Source organism: Podarcis raffonei, chromosome 3, assembly GCF_027172205.1.
Source record: "Podarcis raffonei isolate rPodRaf1 chromosome 3, rPodRaf1.pri, whole genome shotgun sequence".
Classification (NCBI taxonomy): domain Eukaryota; kingdom Metazoa; phylum Chordata; class Lepidosauria; order Squamata; family Lacertidae; genus Podarcis; species Podarcis raffonei.
In genome coordinates, this window is record NC_070604.1 from 99,731,382 (window position 1) to 99,752,247 (window position 20,866).

Sequence of the window (20,866 nt, forward strand, 5' to 3'; positions counted from 1 at the left end):
TTGTTGTAGATAAAAGTCAGCAAAACAGGACATCAACATTATTTCCCTCCCTAAATTGTACAAAATTCCCTCAGTCTTCCTTCATCTTCTTCACCCCAGTAGAAAGCATTGCATCTATTAATATACTGGCCAACTTTATCCCTGGTTTCAGCTAAAGTCAGGTGTAAATGCCCCCAAAATTGGCTGAGCAGCAGGGCCTCTATGTTTATAAACTGTGCTGAGGGCAAGATCACGACTGCTTGGCATCAGACCTGAAGAAACGAAACAGCACAGAGGAAAAAAGCTTTAGCATTAATTTTGAAAGTGAAATACCGATTGTGCAGTCTCTCAGAGAGACTGGAAGATTTACTTACACATTACATTATTCAAAACTGCTCTATAAAAATTTCAAGGTGACTTAACCGAAGATGAATTATAATGCAGTTGGAAATCTCGAAACAAACTGATAAGAGCAATGAACTAGTCCCTATTAAAATATCACAACAGATTTAAATATGCATTAACCAAACTAGAAATGCTTCTAACACAAGAAAGTCTTTACCTGGCAACCATCAACATTAGCTTTTTCATCCCATGACTGTAAAGTGTTGCTTAGTTTGCATTCTCACAGTGCAATAGCAAACCTGTTGTATTCCCACAATTTCTACTTCTGATATTTTTTTCTGACTCTGCTCCTGTTTCTTGTGCTGCTGCTGCACAAATGTTTCTAGGGTGGACAAGAGGCACATTATTGTTACACCTGAATGGTGGGAATGGTTTCCTCTGCAGCACCGATTTTGGGCACTTTCACACTGTCACCATTTTGGGGTGGTATTCTGTCTCATGCTGGCACTTTCAGGTTATACAATTTTAGTTTATTGGAAGGTCTTGGGCAACAAATTCGCTCCCCACTCAATGGACATTTTTACAATTAGTTGTTACATCTGTAGTGATGAGGTGGAGAAAAAGGCTGCAAGGACTGAGGTCAGGGTGATCTTTAGGGTCACTATGGGGGTGTGGTGTGATGCTGGAAGTTTGCTTTTGTGCCTGTGACCATATTTGTCTATGCCTGTTCCTTTCATGGTTCTTACCAGTGTTGATGTTGATTATTTGTCATGGGGTTATTGGGCATTACTGGAGGGAAATAGTTTTATGCTTTGCAGCATGAGATCCAGCACTGGTATAAAACTGGGTCCCTCACAGGTGAGAGGGAAGTATCTGATCGTTCAAAGGGCATTTGGTGTTCACTGATATGAACAGTCCATTAATTTTGTATTCTTGTTGGTGATCAGTTGTAGGAACAATATAGGTGTGTAGTCAGTTATATACTGGGTTATAAGGTAGTGAATAGTTGTAGTCATTGTGTAAACGGATGGCGATAGTGACATGGTGTGAGTGTTGTGCAAATATTGTGTTTTATTTTGTTTCAGAGTTTGTATCATGCTGCCTAGTATTTTTCTCTAGAGCTTATTCAGATAGATAAGCATATGGTATATTTATGTATTTGGATTTTTCTTAAAGCAAATCAAATGCAGTTGTGCTGATTGTATATTTATGTACATTGGAACCTTGGTTGCTGAACGCCTCCATAATTGAACATTTTGGCTTTCGAACGCCGAAAAACCGGAAGTAACTGCTCTGGTTTTTGAACGATTTTCAGAAGCCGAACGTGCTACATGGCTTCCATTTTGAGTTCCCCTGTTGTATTGACGATCCTGTATTGAGTTTTTGGTTTTTGAACATTTCGGAAGTCGAAAGGTCTTCCAGAATGGATTATGTTCGAAAACCGAGGTTCCACTGTATTTTGCTTTTACTTATTGTTAACTGCTTTGAGATCTGTGGGTAATAAACTGGCTGGCTAAACAAACGAACAGATAGTAGCCCCACAATATCAGTGGTAAATGTGTAAATCTTGATGAATGTGGTTCTAATGTGTTAGTTAACATCGGTCATAATGCAACTTTAGTTAAGCACTTTGAAATCCCATTGGTTTCAAGGAGGTGAGGCTCTATCAATGGCTACTCACTGTGAAGGCTAAGCTGTGTTTCCATAGTAGAGGCAGCAGTGCTTGTGAATACGAGTCTCAGAAAGTCACAGGAGGGGAGAGGGCTCTTGTGCTTGAATTTTGCTTGTGGATTTCCCCCAGGTATCTGCTTGGCCACTGTGGAAGCAGGATGCTGAACAAGATAGTCCATTAATTAGCCGATCCAGCAGACTCTTCTTATGTTCTTAAGGGATTTGAAGCATATCCTTATCCTATGGACAGTTCAACTTCATGATTTTTTCTTCTTCAGCTGAATTGCATCCATAGTTGTAAAAATACATTGTGAGTAATTTGACTCTGGTTTGACAATTGCAGAATTCCTGATTCCATTATGAGATTTGAGCAAGTATAATATGTACTGGTTGAGCAATTTTAATGAACCAGCTAAGTCATGCTATGTTTTTCACAGTAATGCATATGTTTCAGAGAGCTTAGATGGAGAACCAAATTTGGAACTGTATAACTTTAATTATTATTTGAAAGTTATAATCATAAGTTACTAAAAGAAAAAGCAACACACTCGATATCGAAGCGCTGTTGCAGCAAATCATTATAGTTACATGGAGTTAGATGGATTCTAAATTTGTCTTATTTCTATGGTGGTGATACTGCTACCGAAATTAGAACTATACAGATTGAGTGATCTCTTTGAATTGTCAATCAAGCTTTCTATTAATATGTAGTAATGGAATTATGAATGACAGGTCTGAAATTGGATATTTAACATTTTGTTAATTGATTTTTAACGTTCTAGCACCATGGAAGTTCATGCACCAATATTTTCATTTTGCGGAGGTTAGTATCCATGATGTTGTGTGTTAAATGTAGATTATTTCATTGTAATGCTGCACTTATTAGTGCAACAAGCCCTTGGTTCAGATCCTGATTTGGCGCTTTAGAAAGACAGCCTGCCTTGATCCAGGGTGCTTTGTAGGCTTTCCTGCTTCAGCTTGAGGTCTGCCCATGTAAGCTTTGCTCCCCTTTATTTTCAGGGTTTTTAAAAAAATAAAATTAAAAAGGCTTTTGTATTTTCCCTTTTGGCAGAAGCTGATGAAATTTTAGGCATGGTAGGCCATGCAGAGTGGATAATGCCTGTTGAACTACAAGCAAATAGGTCCAGGGACTTTCATGCTAGGAAACATTTATAATTTTAAATTTGGGGCAGAATTGGGTGATTTGCAAGCAAGGTTGCTCCTTCTGAGACTATAAACCCTGCCACATTTCAAAAGAATACTTGGAGCTGACCACTGTGAGAACAGCAGGATGCTGGACTTGATGGAATCCTCCTAGGTTCTTATGGAGTGGCTTTCCTGCAAGGGTAGCCATTGAAGTTTTGCGGTGGGTAGTAACTCACTCTCAGCCTAACATACCTCACAAGATTGTTGTGAGGATAAAATGGGAAGTAGGAGAACTATGTTCACCACCTTGAGCTCCTTGGAATAAATGGGAGCGATAGAGGTAATAAAGAAAGAAATGCTGAGGTAGATAGATAATGGCCACAAACATAAACAAGCTGACGTGTGAATTTGTGGCCCGAATTCAAATCCCCACTCTGCAGTGAAGCTCTTTAGTGAATAGCCCAGTGTTGACTACTTCCCAGCCAGGGCCTTTGGTTGGTTGTGAGGAAAATCCCATCTACACCATCCTGAGGCTTGGATACAGTTGTGAATAACAGTGGCAGCCTTGTGTTGATGCTGATTCGTCTTATTTCTAAATCTAGTTTCAGTATATTCTAGAATGAGAAGCAGTCCAAGGACTAGCATGTTTATAAAATTAGTACACAGCATTCAGGAGGCCTCTCCTGCCACTGCTTTTTAGAAGAGTTTGGATTTGAAGAGTTTGGATTTGATATCCCGCTTTATCACTACCCTAAGGAGTCTCAAAGTGGCTAACATTCTCCTTTCCCTTCCTCCCCCACAACAAACACTCTGTGAGGTGAGTGGGGCTGAGAGACTTCAGAGAAGTGTGACTAGCCCAAGGTCACCCAGCAGCTGCATGTGGAGGAGCGGAGACGCGAAGCTGGTTCACCAGATTACGAATCTACCACTCTTAACCACTACACCACACTGGCTCTCTCTTTTAGCCCTTGTTTGTCATATTAGGTCACAATGATGCAATGATATCAGAAGTTAGAATGAAATAAATTCTCTCGTCATGCTCTAGATTTACCTACTGCTTTCTTTAGCCACCCTGTCTCTTGACTAGCTACCCTAAACCCCTGCCTCCTCCTCCCTAAAGCTGTTTCTGATCTGAAGCACCATGAACATTTCTTAGAGTCCCTTCTGTGATGATGATCTCTGCAGCATTTCCTATAACTTTTCTTGAGGTTCGTCTTCACCCTTCCTTCTGGACCCTTCATTCATCTTTCATGCCTTTGGAGTCCCTGTCTCTTAGGGTTCCCTGAGTCCTGGGACCACTTCCTAACCCTTAACCTACATCATGTGGGATTTTAATTCCAGCCAAACTGACAGTTCTCCCTTGCCACACAGAAGCTGGATTACAAACTTCATTGTTTCTTGAATATCTGAACTTTCCGTGCCGCCATACCAGCTTAGGCAATCAGTGTCAGAGGCATCACCACCACAAGTACACACTCGCGTTGGTTGATCTTACTCGGAAGAAACAAGAGGGCGCTCCTTAAGAGAGCACATTTTAAATCAGTCCAATTAAATGCGATGATTCATACTGGGAACATGAGACACTATTGCAACACTTATAACCCCAATTACAAGGTTTGAGTGTTTTGCAACTACTCCAGGCAGGAATTCTTTAAAAAACCCAACAAAACTTTTAAAAAAGCTATATTCTATTGTGACAATCAAGTACATACTTTTTTTTTTATTTGTGTGAGTTTTAACTAACTTAAAAGTAGCAAATTGTTTGGTAGCCTCTCCAACCTGATAGTGACCTTCACAACTTGGCTGTAAGAGTAACTCCCTGTAGCAATTATGCAGCTTTTATCTGTAGTGTTATTTAAAAAAAACTCCACCACAATGTTTTAAATGAGGTGGCAGCGCAGAGTGCATTGTTAATGAGTTGCCACATTGTCGCAGACAAGACACTGTACTTTAACTCTGAACAGAGAAGACGTAATTGGGAAGAGAGAATAATGCGAAGACGCTCGGCTCTGTCTGAGGGTTCTGTACATTAAATGACATCTGCTGAAAAGATTTCTTTCTGGGCTGGTGCTGTGGCAGGTGTTGCCACAGAAGAACAATACTAGCTGTGAATGGAATTTGCTCATGCTCTGTAAGAATGCTTTCTTTGCCTGTTCTCTTTGTGGCAATAGCCCTGACTGAAAGCATTGGCAGAAAAAAAAATGTGCGAGGCTTAGGATGAGATTGTACAGTAAATTTTGATGGGCGAATGTTCCCTTGCTATCGACTTCCTCTCATAGTTCTTCTGTGGTTAATCACTGGCTTCCCATATTGAGGAAATTGAGTATAAATATTCTTCTCATATTGATGAAACTAAGAATTACCCTTGTAAATGTGTTTGTTACCTCAGCCTGCGGCATGAAAAGCAGGTGTTTGTGCTGTAACTTGGGCCTTTTTTCAGGTGCAGTTTTTTAAATGTTTCCAGAGATTTACTGAACTCAGCTGCATGGTGGGAGGACTCTGTGAGCCCAACAAGCACATGCAGGAAGGGCTGTAGTCTGGTGGTAGAGTATCTGTTTTCCATACAAAATGTCTCAGGTTCAGTTCCTAGCTTTTCCATTTAGGGTTGGGAGAGACCTATTACGTATTCTGTGTTTGCCTGAGCTTGAGTCTGGACTAAGGATTCTGAGCCTCTGTGTTCTGATTCGATACATGATATCCAATCACAGAACATTTCAAGCTTTGGGCCTATGCCATTAGCCCTTAAACTCTGAGTTATGATCCGCAGCTTGGAAGTTTAGACAGCCAATCACATTGGGAGTGGGAGTGGCCCAGGCCTTCAGAAATGTATATAAGCAGTTGCTTTGCCCCTGTTGTCCAGTTCTGTTAGCTCAATAAAGGTTCTTGCTGTTATCACTGTGTCTTGCCTGGTGGGAACCCACCTACACTTCAAGACCCTTGCCTAGAACCCCAGAGAGATGCTGCCAGTCAGTGTATGCAGTCCTGAGCTAGATGGAACAATATAAATCAGCTTCCCTTATTTCATGCAGGCTTGTGGAGGCTGCCTCACGTAGCACTAAGCCATAATTTCACATTCCCTTAAAATCTAGGCCATTTTGTAATGTGACACCCGATCTTATTTTTCTTCTTAATTTGTCTTACTTACTCAGTGGGCCAAATCCAGCATTTCGCAAGTAGAATTCTGCTCATGCACTGGGGCGTCTTCCTCTGAACATCCCCACGTGCACAGACAGTGCTGGATACAACCAACTAGGTGATATCCGACTACATTATATTCACAGTGGGACCCAGTGAAATCAGTGGGTTAACTAATATAAATTCATTTATTTCAAAGGGTCTGCTCTCAGTAAGACTTAGTTGAATTCAACCCACGTAATGAAAGTACAGTATGCATTGCAAGTATAGTAACCCATTGTATTGCTGGTGGAGAATGTGGTGGCTAGGTTGCTTGTGGGGGCAAGTTACTACCAGCCTATAACACTTTGCTTGCGGTATTTTCACTGGCCAGTTTGCTACTGGGCCTAGTTCAAGGTGTTGGTACTAACATATATGTCCTTATAAAGCTCAGAAAAGATTACTTGAGAGACCACCTTATACACCCAGTAAATTGATGCAGTCTGCAGGATAATTTCTCTTGCAAGTTCCAAAGTTCTAAGAAGCCTGGTCCACAATAACTCAGAGCAGAGCTTTTAATGTGGCTGCCCCTGTTCTGCCGCTGCCAAGATGCAAACAGCTCCCACTTTTTGTTCCAGCAGGCTTTTTCAGCTGGATAAAATGAGGCCTTACTGCAAATGTCTACTTGTTAGAGTTTTAGTGTTGTTTTAAATATATCTGTTGCTTTTGTGTTTTTAACTTTTTAAAATTATGTGCAAATTGCATCAAGACGGTGGTTTAGAAAGCAAATAATAAAGCAACAACAATGCATTTGACAGGATTCAGAATATTTGGGCTTGGTGTGCCCGTCACCCCTCACCCCTGCTCTTTCTTTCTTTCTTTCTTTCTTTCTTTCTTTCTTTCTTTCTTTCTTTCCTATTGTGTGTGTGTGTGTATAATCAAAAGTTTTTAAAAAGAGTTCCTCTATTTTAAAGAAGAAAAGAAAATGCGGATCTTGAGGGCCTTCTCGGTAGTGGCACCATTCCTGTAGAATACCCTCCCATCAGATGTCAATGAGATAAAGTATTGCACAACTTTTAGAAGACATCTGAAGGCAGCCCTGTATTGGGAGGTTTTTTTAAGGTTTCTTTTTTTATTATGTTTTTAGATATGCTGTAAGCTGCTATAGAGTGGCTGGGGATACCCAGCCAGATGGGCGGGGTAATAATAATAATAATAATAATAGTTATTATTAAGTTCCCAATGCTATGAAAGCATATAACCTACAACCTTGTTCAGAAACCCTGTGGGTGAAATGATGTTTGTTTGTTTTTCTTTAAAAACTGTTTTGATGAATCTCCTGCACTAATACTGTATTTCACTGGCTAACTAATGGCAAATTAAAGCTAATAAGGTTTGATACAGATTAATCAGATGGAGTAGAATGCCTTTTGGCAAGGGTAATTATAATACACAATTTGTAATTAACAGTCAGAATGGTTATTTGCAGCATCCTGATTATGAAGAATTAGAGGTGTGTGGGGACTCAATTAAGCATGGTGTGGCTGGATTATAATTCAGGGATAGTAGCTCTCACCCAGAACAGAATTAAACTCAAGGAGCTTCAACCTTAGTGGCATGCCTTGTTCACGTTTAGTTGGCTGCCCCACTGCAGAAATGTTCTCAAACCCTGGACAGCTTTAGACAGGGCATGACAGCAAGTGTGGTCTAGTGAGCGTGGTTCCACTCCTTTTCCTCCTACCAGTATCAGTGCTTGATTTTGTACACCTTAGTAAGGCTTTAGTTGTTGTTGTTGTTGTTTAGTCATTTAGTCGTGTCCGACTCTTCGTGACCCCATGGACCAGAGCACGCCAGGCACTCCTGTCTTCCACTGCCTCCCGCAGTTTGGCCAAACTCATGCTGGTAGCTTCAAGAACACTGTCCAACCATCTCGTCCTCTGTTGTCCCCTTCTTCTTGTGCCCTCCATCTTTCCCAACATCAGGGTCTTTTCCAGGGAGTCTTCTCTTCTCATGAGGTGGCCAAAGTATTGGAGCCTCAGCTTCACGATCTGTCCTTCCAGTGAGCACTCAGGGCTGATTTCCTTAAGAATGGAGAGGTTTGATCTTCTTGCAGTCCATGGGACTCTCAAGAGTCTCCTCCAGCACCATAATTCAAAAGCATCAATTCTTCAGCGATCAGCCTTTATGGTTTCTATATTCTTTATTCATAAACCCTGTTAAAACTAAGTGTCCTTAGAGTGTTTGAAAGTGACTGCAGAACCAACATCTTACCTGTATATACCTACGCATCATTTGTTGCATTTTAATGAGGAGTCACAAGCACTTCAAAGGCACTCCCCTTGGTGCAAATATCACACAAAAGCTTGTCAATAAATTTAGAGTGTCCCCACCTCGTTCCTCAATGATTATTCTCTCACTGCCAAGGCCCGTTATTGATCCACACATTAACAATTGACCATGCCCCTTTCAGTCCCTGCCAAGTAAGCCTGAAAACTATTTGATACTGCCTTGTTTGCAACCAGAATTGTATGTGACGAGCCAATTAGTGCATTTCAAAACATTTAGAATTTGTTGTTGCTTAAGGCACTAACCCTCGCCCGCAATTAATGTTGATATATGTAGTTAGCGATATTTTGATTTTGGGTATACTTATTCAGAGGAGAGATTCCCACTCAGTTGTGGAGCACATTCTCTGTCTGAAGAAAGTCCTAACCTCAAACTTGGGCATCTTCAGAATGGTATAAATGGAAAGATCACTGTCCAAAACCTGAGAGAACCACAGCCAATCAGTTTAGATCAGCCTTCCCCAACCTGGTGCCCTCCAGCTGTTTTGGACTGAAACTCCCATTGGCCCTAGTCAATATAGCCAATGGTCAGGGATGATGGGAGTTGTAGTTCCAAATTTTGGGGAGGGCACCAGGGATTCAGCTATGCAGCTGCAAATGCATTTCAAGTGTATTAAATGTCACATTCTACAAATGTAACACTAGATGATGGTGAGTTTATGGGAAATTTAATATATATTTTTAAACAGTTTCTTAAAAAAGCATTTTCACAGGGGGTTTTATATATGTCTAGATTCAGCCCAGGTTGGAGAAGATGAGTACAGAAAATATTGAGCTAGATAGACTGATTATCTTCTATTATTCTTTAGAAGACATCTGAAGGCAGCCCTGTACAGAGAAGTTTTTAATGGTTAATTATGTTTTAGTATATGCTGGAAGCCTCCCAGAGTGGCTGGGGCAATCCAGTCAAATGGGTAGGGTACAAATAATAAAATTATTATTAAATTATTATTATTATTGACTTTGTATAAGGCAGCTTGATATGACCATCTAATTGACAGCAGTATTTCGAAGTCTTGAGGGGAGGTCTTTCCTAACCTTACCACATAAGACTTTTCCAAGCTGAGATTCAGCTTGGAACATTTTACATGGGGGGCAGGGAATCTACATTAAAATCACAAGCTGAGGTCATCCTCCAGCTGTACCCATCTGCTGAGATTCACAGGGACATGGACTTTTCTGTTGTGGCTCCCTGGTTGTGGAATGCATTTTATATGCCTTTTCATTATGGATGGCTGTTGGTTCTTATTTGAGTAGTGTGACTTAAATAATAATAATAATAATATCTGTCTTGTATGTTAATTGGCTGTTGTTGTTAGCCTTTGTACTGGTTTTTAATGTTTGTTAAAATACCTTGATGGAAAGGCACGGTTACAACCCCCCTCCCCAAACAAACAAACAAACAATTTTTATAATGGAGCTGCTGTGGCAGATAGGCATTCCTCTGGTATTTGCCAGCAATGTTGGTAACCACCAGCAGTATTAAAAGGAGCAAATACACTTGGATTCTACAACTAATGGGATTCTGTACCTGCTTATGGTTAGTTGAACTGGAGGAAGTTGATTAGTGAGAACAAGCAAGGCTTCAATAAGCAGCCTTCAGGGGTGTAAGGCGAGTTCCCTAATAACTGGGAGTTCTCCAATAAAGTCACTGAACACAAGCTAAACTGACATGGGCATTCTTTAATTGAAACAAGAGAATTTGTGCTAAGGGGATGCTCCTCTAACAGGATTCAGAATTACTTGAGAAGCACTTGAGCGCCAACAGCAACCGTCCAATAAGTGGCATCTTCATGTCAGTTTGTAACAATTAAAATAATTAATGCTGTATTTTGCATTACTTTCTCCTACAGAGAACACACTGTATCGACATTGATCTCAAACGTCATGCTTAAAAATTGTTCGGAAAATATTCACCTTTATTTCCTCCTCCTTTTCTTCTTCTTCTATTTCTAGCTCTCCTATATGCAACAATTTTTGGTAATGTAACAACGATATTCCAGCAAATGTACGCTAATACAAATAGATACCATGAAATGCTAAACAGTGTCCGGGACTTCCTGAAACTCTATCAAGTGCCCAAAGGTCTTAGTGAACGTGTGATGGATTACATTGTTTCTACCTGGTCCATGTCCAGAGGCATCGATACAGAAAAGGTGAGCTGTCTTGATATTGGAAAGCTACCACCAAATAAATGTTTTCTAACTGTTCCTTTCTTGTAGCTGCTATTCTTGATGACTGTTTATTGGGTTGATTTTTTTAAAACTCAGTTTTCCTTATATCAAATTCATCTTTGTCAAATGTAGAGAGGTCTGAGTTCTCTGAAGTTTTCTCCACATACTGGCTTTGTAAGTTTCAAATTTTCATGGACAAAAATATGGGAAAATTTGAAGAATGTTGCAATGCAACCCAGCAGCGCTGATTTCTTTCCCTCCTCCCTTCCTTCTCTGTTTGTCTGTTGCCCATTGTGGTAGCTAATACAGCCAGGAGAATTTGGGAGATGTACCGTATTTTTCGCTCTATAACACGCACCCGACCATAACACGCACATAGTTTTTAGAGGAGGAAAACACACAAAAAAAATTCTAAACAAAACAGTGGATGTATGATTTTTGTGGTTCATGCTGTTGCCACAGACATGTGATCTGACGGTGAGTTTGGGGTAGCCCAATGCAAAAATCCTGAGGATCTATGTGGATCCATGCTTTGTAACCACATTTTTGCACCACTGTGGCCCCAGGCAACAGTGGGTGCGTGCTTTTTTTGGTGCAAGCTGTAGCCATGGACATGCTATGTAATCTGATGGTGAATTTGGGGTGACCCAGTGCAAAAATCCTGAGGATCCATGTGGATCCGTGCTTTGTAACCACGTTTTAGGTGGGGAGGGAAGGAAAAGCACTCAAGGGACAAGGAGCACGCGTGGGGTGTGTGGAGAAGGATGCTGCTAATAATGCAGAAGAGGGGTATAAGAGGAGAAGGAACACGCATGGGGTGTGTGGAGAAGGATGCTGCTAATAATACAGAAGAGGGGTTTAAGGGGAAAAGGAGCACGCGTGGGGTGTGTGAAGAGGGATGCTGCTAATAATGCAGGTGGGGGGTTTAAGGGGAGAAGGAACACACGTGGGGTGTGTGGAGAGGGATGCTGCTAATAATGCAGGTGAGGGGTTTAAGGGGAGAAGGAACACGCGTGGGGTGTGTGGAGAAGGATGCTGCTAATAATGCAGGTGAGGGGTTTAAGGGGAGAAGGAACACGCGTGGGGTGTGTGGAGAGGGATGCTGCTCATAATGCAGGCGAGGAGTTTAAGGGGAGAAGGAACACGCGTGCGATGTGTGGAGAGGGATGCTGCTCATAATGTAGAAGAGTTTAAGGGGAGAAGGAGCATGCGTGGGGTGTGTGGAGAGGGATGCTGCTCATAATGCAGGCGAGGAGTTTAAGGGGAGAAGGAACACGCGTGCGATGTGTGGAGAGGGATGCTGCTCATAATGTAGAAGAGTTTAAGGGGAGAAGGAACACGCGTGGGGTGTGTGGAGAGGGATGCTGCTAATAATGCAGGCGAGGAGTTTAAGGGTAGAAGGAACACGCGTGTGATGTGTGGAGAGGGATGCTGCTCATAATGTAGAAGAGTTTAAGGGGAGAAGGAACACGCGTGGGGTGTGTGGAGAGGGATGCTGCTCATAATGTAGAAGAGTTTAAGGGGAGAAGGAACACGCGTGTGATGTGTGGAGAGGGATGCTGCTCATAATGTAGAAGAGTTTAAGGGGAGAAGGAACACGCGTGTGATGTGTGGAGAGGGATGCTGCTAATAATGCAGGCGAGGAGTTTAAGGGTAGAAGGAACACGCGTGTGATGTGTGGAGAGGGATGCTGCTCATAATGTAGAAGAGTTTAAGGGGAGAAGGAGCACGCGTGGGGTGTGTGGAGAGGGATGCTGCTAATAATGCAGGTGAGGAGTTTAAGGGTAGAAGGAACACGCGTGTGATGTGTGGAGAGGGATGCTGCTCATAATGTAGAAGAGTTTAAGGGGAGAAGGAACACGCGTGGGGTGTGTGGAGAGGGATGCTGCTAATAATGCAGGCGAGGAGTTTAAGGGTAGAAGGAACACGCGTGTGATGTGTGGAGAGGGATGCTGCTCATAATGTAGAAGAGTTTAAGGGGAGAAGGAGCATGCGTGGGGTGTGTGGAGAGGGATGCTGCTAATAATGCAGGCGAGGGGTATAAGAGGAGAAGGCTCCTCTCCTCTCCCGCTTTGCTCCTTTGAAGCAAGCAGGCTCTGCTTCTCTCCCACCTCCCCGGCTTAGCGCTTAGCGATCTGAAAAACCTCGCTGCTATTTCGCAAGCTGAGTGGGGAGGAGAGAGGGACATGGTTGCTTTAAAGGAGCCAACCGGACAGGAGCCACTTACACTTGTGTAAGTGGCTCCTCTCCTCTCCCGCATTGCTACTTTGAAGCAAGCAGGCTCTGCTTCTCTTCCTCCTCCCCACTCAGCGGCTCTTCTCCCGCTTTGCTGTTTCAAAGGAGCCACGGAGGAGGGAAGGAAGGGGAACCAGGGATCCTCTGCTCACAACTGCAGCAGATCCCCCCGCCATCCGTAGGCATTCGCTCCATAACACGCACAGACATTTCCCCTTACTTTCTAGGAGGAAAAAAGTGAGTGTTATGGTGTGAAAAGTATGGTAGTTATCTAAGGGGTTTCTGTATTTGGGAAGGACATGATATATCAGCCATGATGAAACTTAGCAGGTCTTTTTATGGATGGGATGTTATGGCCGCAAACCAAGATTCCTCTGGATGTTACAGCCACAGAAATAGTTCTCCTCTGATAGGAGCTCTGAGGAGAAAATGAACCTACTCCCTCAATTGTCCCATGAAAAGGTGCAATCAGCTTCCTCTCCTTCCCTGAACGTTGAGAAGAGACCTCTGCCACAGACTACCTAGAGCAGCCTTTCTCAACCTGTGGGTCCCCAGATGTTGTTGAACTGCAACTCCCATCACCCCTAGCTAGCAAGGCCAGAGCTCAGGGATGATGGGAGTTGTAGTCCAACAACATTTGGGGACCCCTAGGTTGAGAACCGCTGATCTAGAGGATCAGGAGAGTCCAGAGGAGATATCACCACAGGCTGGAACCCCAAGCCCTAGAGAAAGCCAACAGTAGAAGATCTAACTGACCAGATTCACAACGGCGGGGGGGGGGATTCTAGTCAATTAATACCTATAGCCCAGGCTATAAAGATCTGCCAGTTGTTCCAAGACACAGCAGAGGCAATTCAAACGTTCTGTCTCCGCATGTTCTGTCCTGAAACCCACATTTATGTAGGTCCCTCTCCAAGGTGCTGATTCTTCTTTGCCTAGCCTTCCATTACTCTGCCTGCTATTATTAATATACAGAACTGTCCTTTGTTTAAAGATCCCAGGGCTCACAAGATAAAAGCACAAATACCTTACTTGCAGTAGTGGGCATCCCCATGGAATTGGGCACCCGTGAATGGTGCCTTGAGTGCATTCTGTGTGTACTAAATAAACAAATCCAGAAATCCAGAAAAATAGCTTCTCTGGCTCAAAATTGTTGCTGAATTTTAGTAAATATGAATGCTGTTTCTTCAACTGGCACCTGCTTCCACACCCTTACTCCTTGTAAGAGAGGGCAAGTCCCTGGGTCCAGTGGTGGAGCTTCATGCTCTGGCACCGGGGGGCGGAGAGCAGGCAGGGAGCAGAGAGCAGGCCCGCCTGGGCATGGCGCACGTCCTTGGGGCGTGGCACCCAGCACGGTTGGGGGGGCAGCCGCGATGGCACCCCACCAGGATTGTGCTGCCAGGGGCAGTGCACTCCGCTTCCTCTGCCGGTGCCTTGGTCTATTGCATATTCTGTGTGTAGAATTATTGAACTATGGAACTTGCTGCTGCAGCAGGCAGTAAAGGCCACCAACTCAGATGGCTTTGAAAGAGGGTTAGACAATTTCATAGAGGATAAAGCTATCAACAGCTTCTGAGTGGGATGGCTATCCCCTGCCTCCACTTCTGAATAGAAACAGCAGGGTGGGTGAGGGCTCTTGTGCTTGAGTCCTGCTTGTGGGTTTCCTACAGCCATTTTGTTGGCCACTGTGAGAACAGGATGCCAGACTGCATGGCCCATTGCTTGATCCAACAGGCTCTTCCTATGTTCTCATGCAACATATCTATTCAGTCATGACTTGAAAAGCATCCTCAGTTTCCTCTATTTAACATCTTTTCTTTTCTTTATTTTTATTTCTATACAAAAGGTGGGCTAATTTCAAAACAAACTTCTGCCCTCTTGCGCCAAAGGCATTTTCATGAGAAGAATGCAAAGGTTATTGAATCACAGCTATCCATTTTCACCTTGAAGAATTGCTTTAATAAATATAAATAAATATTCAATTCTTCAACTATTAAAAGAGATATATTCTGATAGATTTCTGTAATTGACATATTCATATAGGCAGTGGAGTTTAGTATCTGGTTCTTTTTTAAAAAAAGCCTGTGTTGATAGCAGAGGCTAACAAATTTAAGACTTGAGTAATGACAACACCAGTCCATAAATTCTAAAGTCCAATTCTCAAGCTCCACTGAATTTGCATACAAACACAACTTCAAGAACATTGTGGAATGAATAAATCATAATGTGATTTCTACACTCCTGCATTGCTGTCACTACTGATGTGTGTCATGTAATACATCCCTCTAAGCAAATATTTTGAAGGTGAATTTATCCCCTGAATCACTATGCTTTGATTTTACCTGCTTGGTGAGGTACAGAGGGTATAGAAAAACTAAAACAGTAAAAGCTAATTTAAGCATTATTGATTTTTTTTGCAAATGTAAGGTAAGGTAAAGGTAAAGGACACCTGGATGGTTAAGTCCAGTCAAATTCAACTATGGGTTGCAGCGCTCGTCTCCACTTTCAGGCCAAGGGAGCTGGTGTTTGTTTGCAGACAGCCTTCTGAGTCATGCGGCCAGCATGACTAAACCACTTCTGGTGCAACAGAACGCCGTGATGAGTACCAGAGCGCACAGAAACGCCATTTCCCTTCCCACCACAGCGGTACCTATTTATCTACTTGTGTTGGTATGCTTTTGAATTGCTAGGTTGGCAGGAGCTGGGTCAGAGCAACAGGAGCTCACCCCTTCATGTGGATTTGAACTGCTAACCTTCTGATCAGCAAGCATAAGAGGCTCAGTGTTTAAACCACAGTGCCACCTTAATGGGCTCAACAATTGAAACAAGCCATCACAACAGTTTTGGTTACATTTTAACATGTATGTTGATGAAAGGCAACAATGCTAGTATTTTATTGTTTTGTTGTAGATTTATAAATGATTCTTAGTTTTATGTTTTGTAAGCCACTTATGGTATAATTTGTTGCAGAAGGCAAGTGGTGGTTGTTCTGTAAATTTGAAAGAAAGTATTATCAGTATCATGCATAGATTTGGCAGGTACCTTGCTTTTGATTTTCAGACATTTTCTTTTAGATGTCTTATGCTGAAAGGCCTATGTAACTGTTTAATTTTTTTTGGCTCAGTCAGACACTTTAACAATTGTTTTGTACCGTTTTTATATTTCATTGTATATATTGCTATACATTGCCATTGTATGAATTGGCGGTATACAAATACTTTTATAAATAACGATAAAATAACTCAGAAATCCTGTGTTTCCCAAATAAGTTCTAGTTCTGCCCTTACCATTAAGCAAAGGTACGTTAGACAAGCATATTAGTAAAACAAGTTTATTCTAAGGATAGTTGCCATAGTGGTAGCTGTCTTCTAGTTGCCCCAAGGCAATGGCAGAGGCCAAGACTTGTTGGGAAATTCCACATCTGAGTGTATTTTGAGAAAAAGGTTCTTCTTCTCTAGTGGAAGAAAAATCATCAGCAATAAGCAAACTTTCTTTTCCTAGGCATGTGAATGCTAGCAACTACTATATGATGCTATTGTGTTTGTCCACTGATGCAATGATACCACTCTTCTGTGCTGGTTTGACCATGAATGGAAATTGGAGGTTTCAATAAAATGAGCTTTTAACAAAATGCAAATAAAACATAAATAGAATCCAACCAAAGTTAACCTCATTAGAGAGATTTAAGCATGTGCCAGGTCTTGGATGTGAGCTATAATTTTGGGGGAGTTGCTAGGTATAATCCAAGGCAGCCAATGTGTGTTTGGCCACATCTCTCTCCTCCTGCCAGGTATGTGATGATGATTTGCTACTGTAGATTAATTGGTTTTCCCATGACAAAGGAATTTGAAAGCCCCCTGATCATATATATGTTCCAAAAAGTTTAAGCATTTGTGTGCTGTTTCAATTGCATGCCCTATTTAAGTATGTGATATGTATTCTGTTCTATTGATTTCACTGTCTTAAAAAAACAAAAAACCTCTGACTATTATTTTGGTAGCTCAATAGCTACCAAAGAATGTATTTGTCCTAAATAACTGTTTTATTCTTGGTCTTGTACAGTTATCTTCTGCCTTAATATTGAAGAGCTTTTTAATTTAATGTTGAGGCTGGTGTGGGAATTTCAGGGTCAATGAGGGCTGCACTTTTAAAACTAATTTTCTAACTTTGCATTCCCTGACAGATTCCTGTTTAACATTTGCAATTATAACTTCAGCAGCTGCCACCATTCCCAATGAGATTTAATGATTACTATTAATTATTTTCTGTCTGCTATCTTGGCAGTTGGAGATGTTTTGGTTTATTTTATAAAAACAAACATCTGCTGAGCAGTGTCACAGCTTCCATGCACATAGGTAGATGCAGAGGATTCCAAATTCAAAGGCAAACAGCTAAAAACAGGCTTGTTATTAGGGATTCACATCACTTAAGAGACAGGTGGCTAGATTCCATTGCTGCAGCCACTTGTCCAAAAGAGCAAAGAAGCAGGGACAGGAATTTAGCCAATTGTAAGTTGGCTAGCCAACAGGAAGCCAAAAGAAATCCCCTGCACAAGCTTTTTAAAGAAAAAAAAAGATTGTCATAATGACTGCGCACAGTGGATGTAGCACACACGAATCTCTTGCAGAGGTTGATTCTTGTAATGTTGTCCCAGGTTCTGCAGATTTGCCCTAAGGACATGCGAGCGGACATCTGCGTTCATCTGAATCGAAAAGTTTTTAAAGAGCACCCTGCGTTTAGGCTGGCCAGCGATGGGTGTCTGCGAGCTCTTGCCATGGAATTTCAGACGGTGCACTGTGCTCCGGGGGATCTCATATATCATGCTGGAGAGAGCGTGGACAATCTTTGCTTTGTGGTTTCAGGATCCTTGGAAGTTATCCAGGATGACGAAGTTGTTGCAATTTTGGGTAGGTTCTCCCATTACATTCTGTCTTCGTGTTCACATTTGTGTACCAAATGACAATGTTTATTCTGAAAGTGAATTCCTGTGTAGCTTCTTTCTTTCATTTTTTGCTTTTTTTTAATCAGCTGTTTTGTTTGAGTTTCGCTTAGGATTGTTTTTATTGTAAATATTGTTTGGTTATCGAGATTTGTTACTAGGGATGTCGGAAGCTGAACTGCAGTGGAACAGAAGCACAAAAACAAATACAGGGTAAAGTGGAAAATTGTTAGCCACCTTGAGTTCATCTGAAAAAGAGGGAATGTGTTTCCCCCCAATATAATAATAATAATAATAATAATAATAATAATAATAATAATAATAATATACACTATAGCTGGGGAGAAGCATACAGCTAGTGGTGGTCATCCATGACTTTATAATTCATTGGAAGTAAGGGACCCATCCAGCCCTCTCCCCCCTCCCCCATCCTGTCTTGGATATACAGTATTTTTCGCTCTATAAGACGCACCAGACCATAAGATGTGCCTTGTTTTTGGAGGAGGAAAACAAGAAAAAAAATATTCTGAATCTCAGAAGCCAGAACAACAAGAGGGATCGCTGCGCAGTGAAAGCAGCGATCTCTCTTGCTGTTCTGGCTTCTGGGATAGCTGTGCAGCCTGCATTCGCTCCATAAGATGCACACACATTTCCCCTTACTTTTTAGGAGGGAAAAAGTGAGTCTTATAGAGCAAAAAATACGGTATTTATTGCAATGCTGTTGTTTAACACAGTATTTCCAGGCATCATTAACAGCACAGAAGCATTAAAGAACATTAAAACCTATTCTGTCAACCAAAGCCCAAAGCATTTTGAAATGTAGATTTGCTCTATTTTTAGCCAGAAAGTTCAGCCACACAGTGAGGGCACTAAGCACATAAAAAAGGTTTTGCACTTCAACACAGTGGAAGCAAAGCAAGGAGGGAAAGACCATGTGATAACCCATAAGATGTAGATAAGTAACAAGGCTGATCCAGCCTTCAAGTGGTGATACGATTCTATCACACCTTTCTAATGGTAAAGTAAAATCTAACAGCGATGTGGTGCAGCGTCTGTTGTTCACATTAGCCTTCCGGAAAAAACAGCAGCCTAGCAACCTTAAATCTTTCAGAATGTAGCTATCACTTAGAAGGAAATATACCGTCAGGAAAGAGAGAAGACAGAGCAATACAGTGGTACCTCGGGTTACATATGCTTCAGGTTACAGAATCTGCTAACCAATAAATATTACCTTGGGTTAAGAACTTTGTTTCAGGATGAGAACAGAAATTGTGCTCCAGCGGCGCGGTGGCAGCGGGAGGCCCCATTAGCTAAAGTGGTGCTTCAGGTTAAGAACAGTTTCAGGTTAAAAATGGATGTCCGGAACAAATTAATGTTCTTAACCTGAGGTACCACTGTATACTATAGAGCAAACCCCTTAGATGTTGTTTCTTTCCCCCCCTATTTCTTCCTCTCTTTCTTTTACTTGGGGAAGCTGCCTTGCATTTGTATCTGAATTTGTCTCTCTGTCTCAACTAGGTACCCAAAAGACTGCTTGTATTCTGGTTCAGCCAATTTTTATTTTATTTATTTATTTGCAGGGTGGGGGCAGCAAATTCTTTGAAAGGCATATATAAATAGTCTCAGTCACAGTTTGGAGTCCTCCAGCATGCTGATGTCTCCCTCTTCCAAGCCTTTTGTTGTCAACAGTCCCCTTTCATGTTGTCACCCCCTCCCTCCCTGGTTCTCTACCTGCCCTTTGGGGCTCTGTCTGGGCCCCTTTCCTTCCCTAGGCCACACCTCACATCAGACCTCGCATTCTCTCCCTTACTGGGTTTTGTTGCTTGGCTGGAATGTAATTCTGTAAGAGCTCCTCTTTCTTGCCTGGATTGACTATGCAGCCCCCAAGGTGGCCCAAGAGGGAATCATAGAATGGCGGGTGGTGCTGTGGGTTAAACCACAGAGCCTAGGACTTGCTGATCCTAGTGGTTCAAATCCCCGCGACGGGGTGAGCTCTCGTTGCTCAGTCTCTGCTCCTGCCAGCCTAGCAGTTCGGAAGCACGTCAAAGTGCAAATAGATAAATAGTTACCACTCCGGCGGGAAGGTAAATGGTGTTTCCGTGCACTGCTCTGGTTCGCCAGAAGCGGCTTAGTCATGCTGGCCACTTGACCCGGAAGCTGTACTCCGGCTCCCTCGGCCAATAAAGCGAGATGAGCGCTGCAACCCCAGAGTCGGTCATGACTGGACCTAATGGTCAGGGGTCCCTTTACCCTTTACCTTTACCTAGAATTGGAAGGGACCCTGAGGATCATCTAGGAATCTCAACTGAGGCATCCATGACAGATGGCCATCCAGTCTCTGCTTAAAATCCTCCAAGGAAGGAGGGTCCACAACCTCCTGAGGGAGACTGTTCCACTGTTGAACAGCTCTTAGTGTCAGAAATTTCTTCCTGATGTTTAGCTGGAATCTCCTTCCTTGTAACTTGAAGCCATTGGCTTGGGTCCTAGCCTCTGGAACTGGAGAAAGTAAGCTAGCTCCATCTTCCATGTGACAGCCCTTTAGACATTTGAAGATGACTATCATATCTCCTCTTTGTATCCTCTTTTCCATTCTAAACAGACCCAGTTCCTTCAGCTGTTTGTCATAAGGCTTGGTTTCCATACCCTTGGTCATCTTAGCTGTGCTCCTCTACACATAATGCCTTTGGGCTGAAAAAGATTCCTTGCTTAGGCACAGGGCCAGCCCATCCTGTTCCTACCCCCACTGAAGCCTCACTTACCAGAGCTGTGTGGCTGCAGCTTATGAGTTCCAGTTTGGGTGGCAGAATCCAAGGGGTGACAGAGCCCCCACCACCATTACTGGAGAAGCAAGGAAAAGCAGCTGTGGCAGCAGCTTCCAATGAGATTTTGCAGGGCTCTCACAAGATCTCACCGGAACC

At 42.4% G+C, this 20,866-nt stretch overlaps 1 protein-coding gene across 2 annotated transcripts in view; it reads left to right on the forward strand.

Moving 5' to 3' along the window:
• KCNH1 (potassium voltage-gated channel subfamily H member 1) overlaps window positions 1-20,866 on the forward strand; it is a 228,598-nt gene that overhangs the window by 104,353 nt on the left and 103,379 nt on the right. For both annotated transcript variants that reach the window (XM_053383261.1, XM_053383262.1), the window contains exons 8-9: window positions 10,557-10,756; window positions 17,664-17,916. In XM_053383261.1, the coding sequence (XP_053239236.1) occupies window positions 10,557-10,756; window positions 17,664-17,916 (453 nt within the window). The remainder of the gene's footprint in view (window positions 1-10,556; window positions 10,757-17,663; window positions 17,917-20,866) is intronic.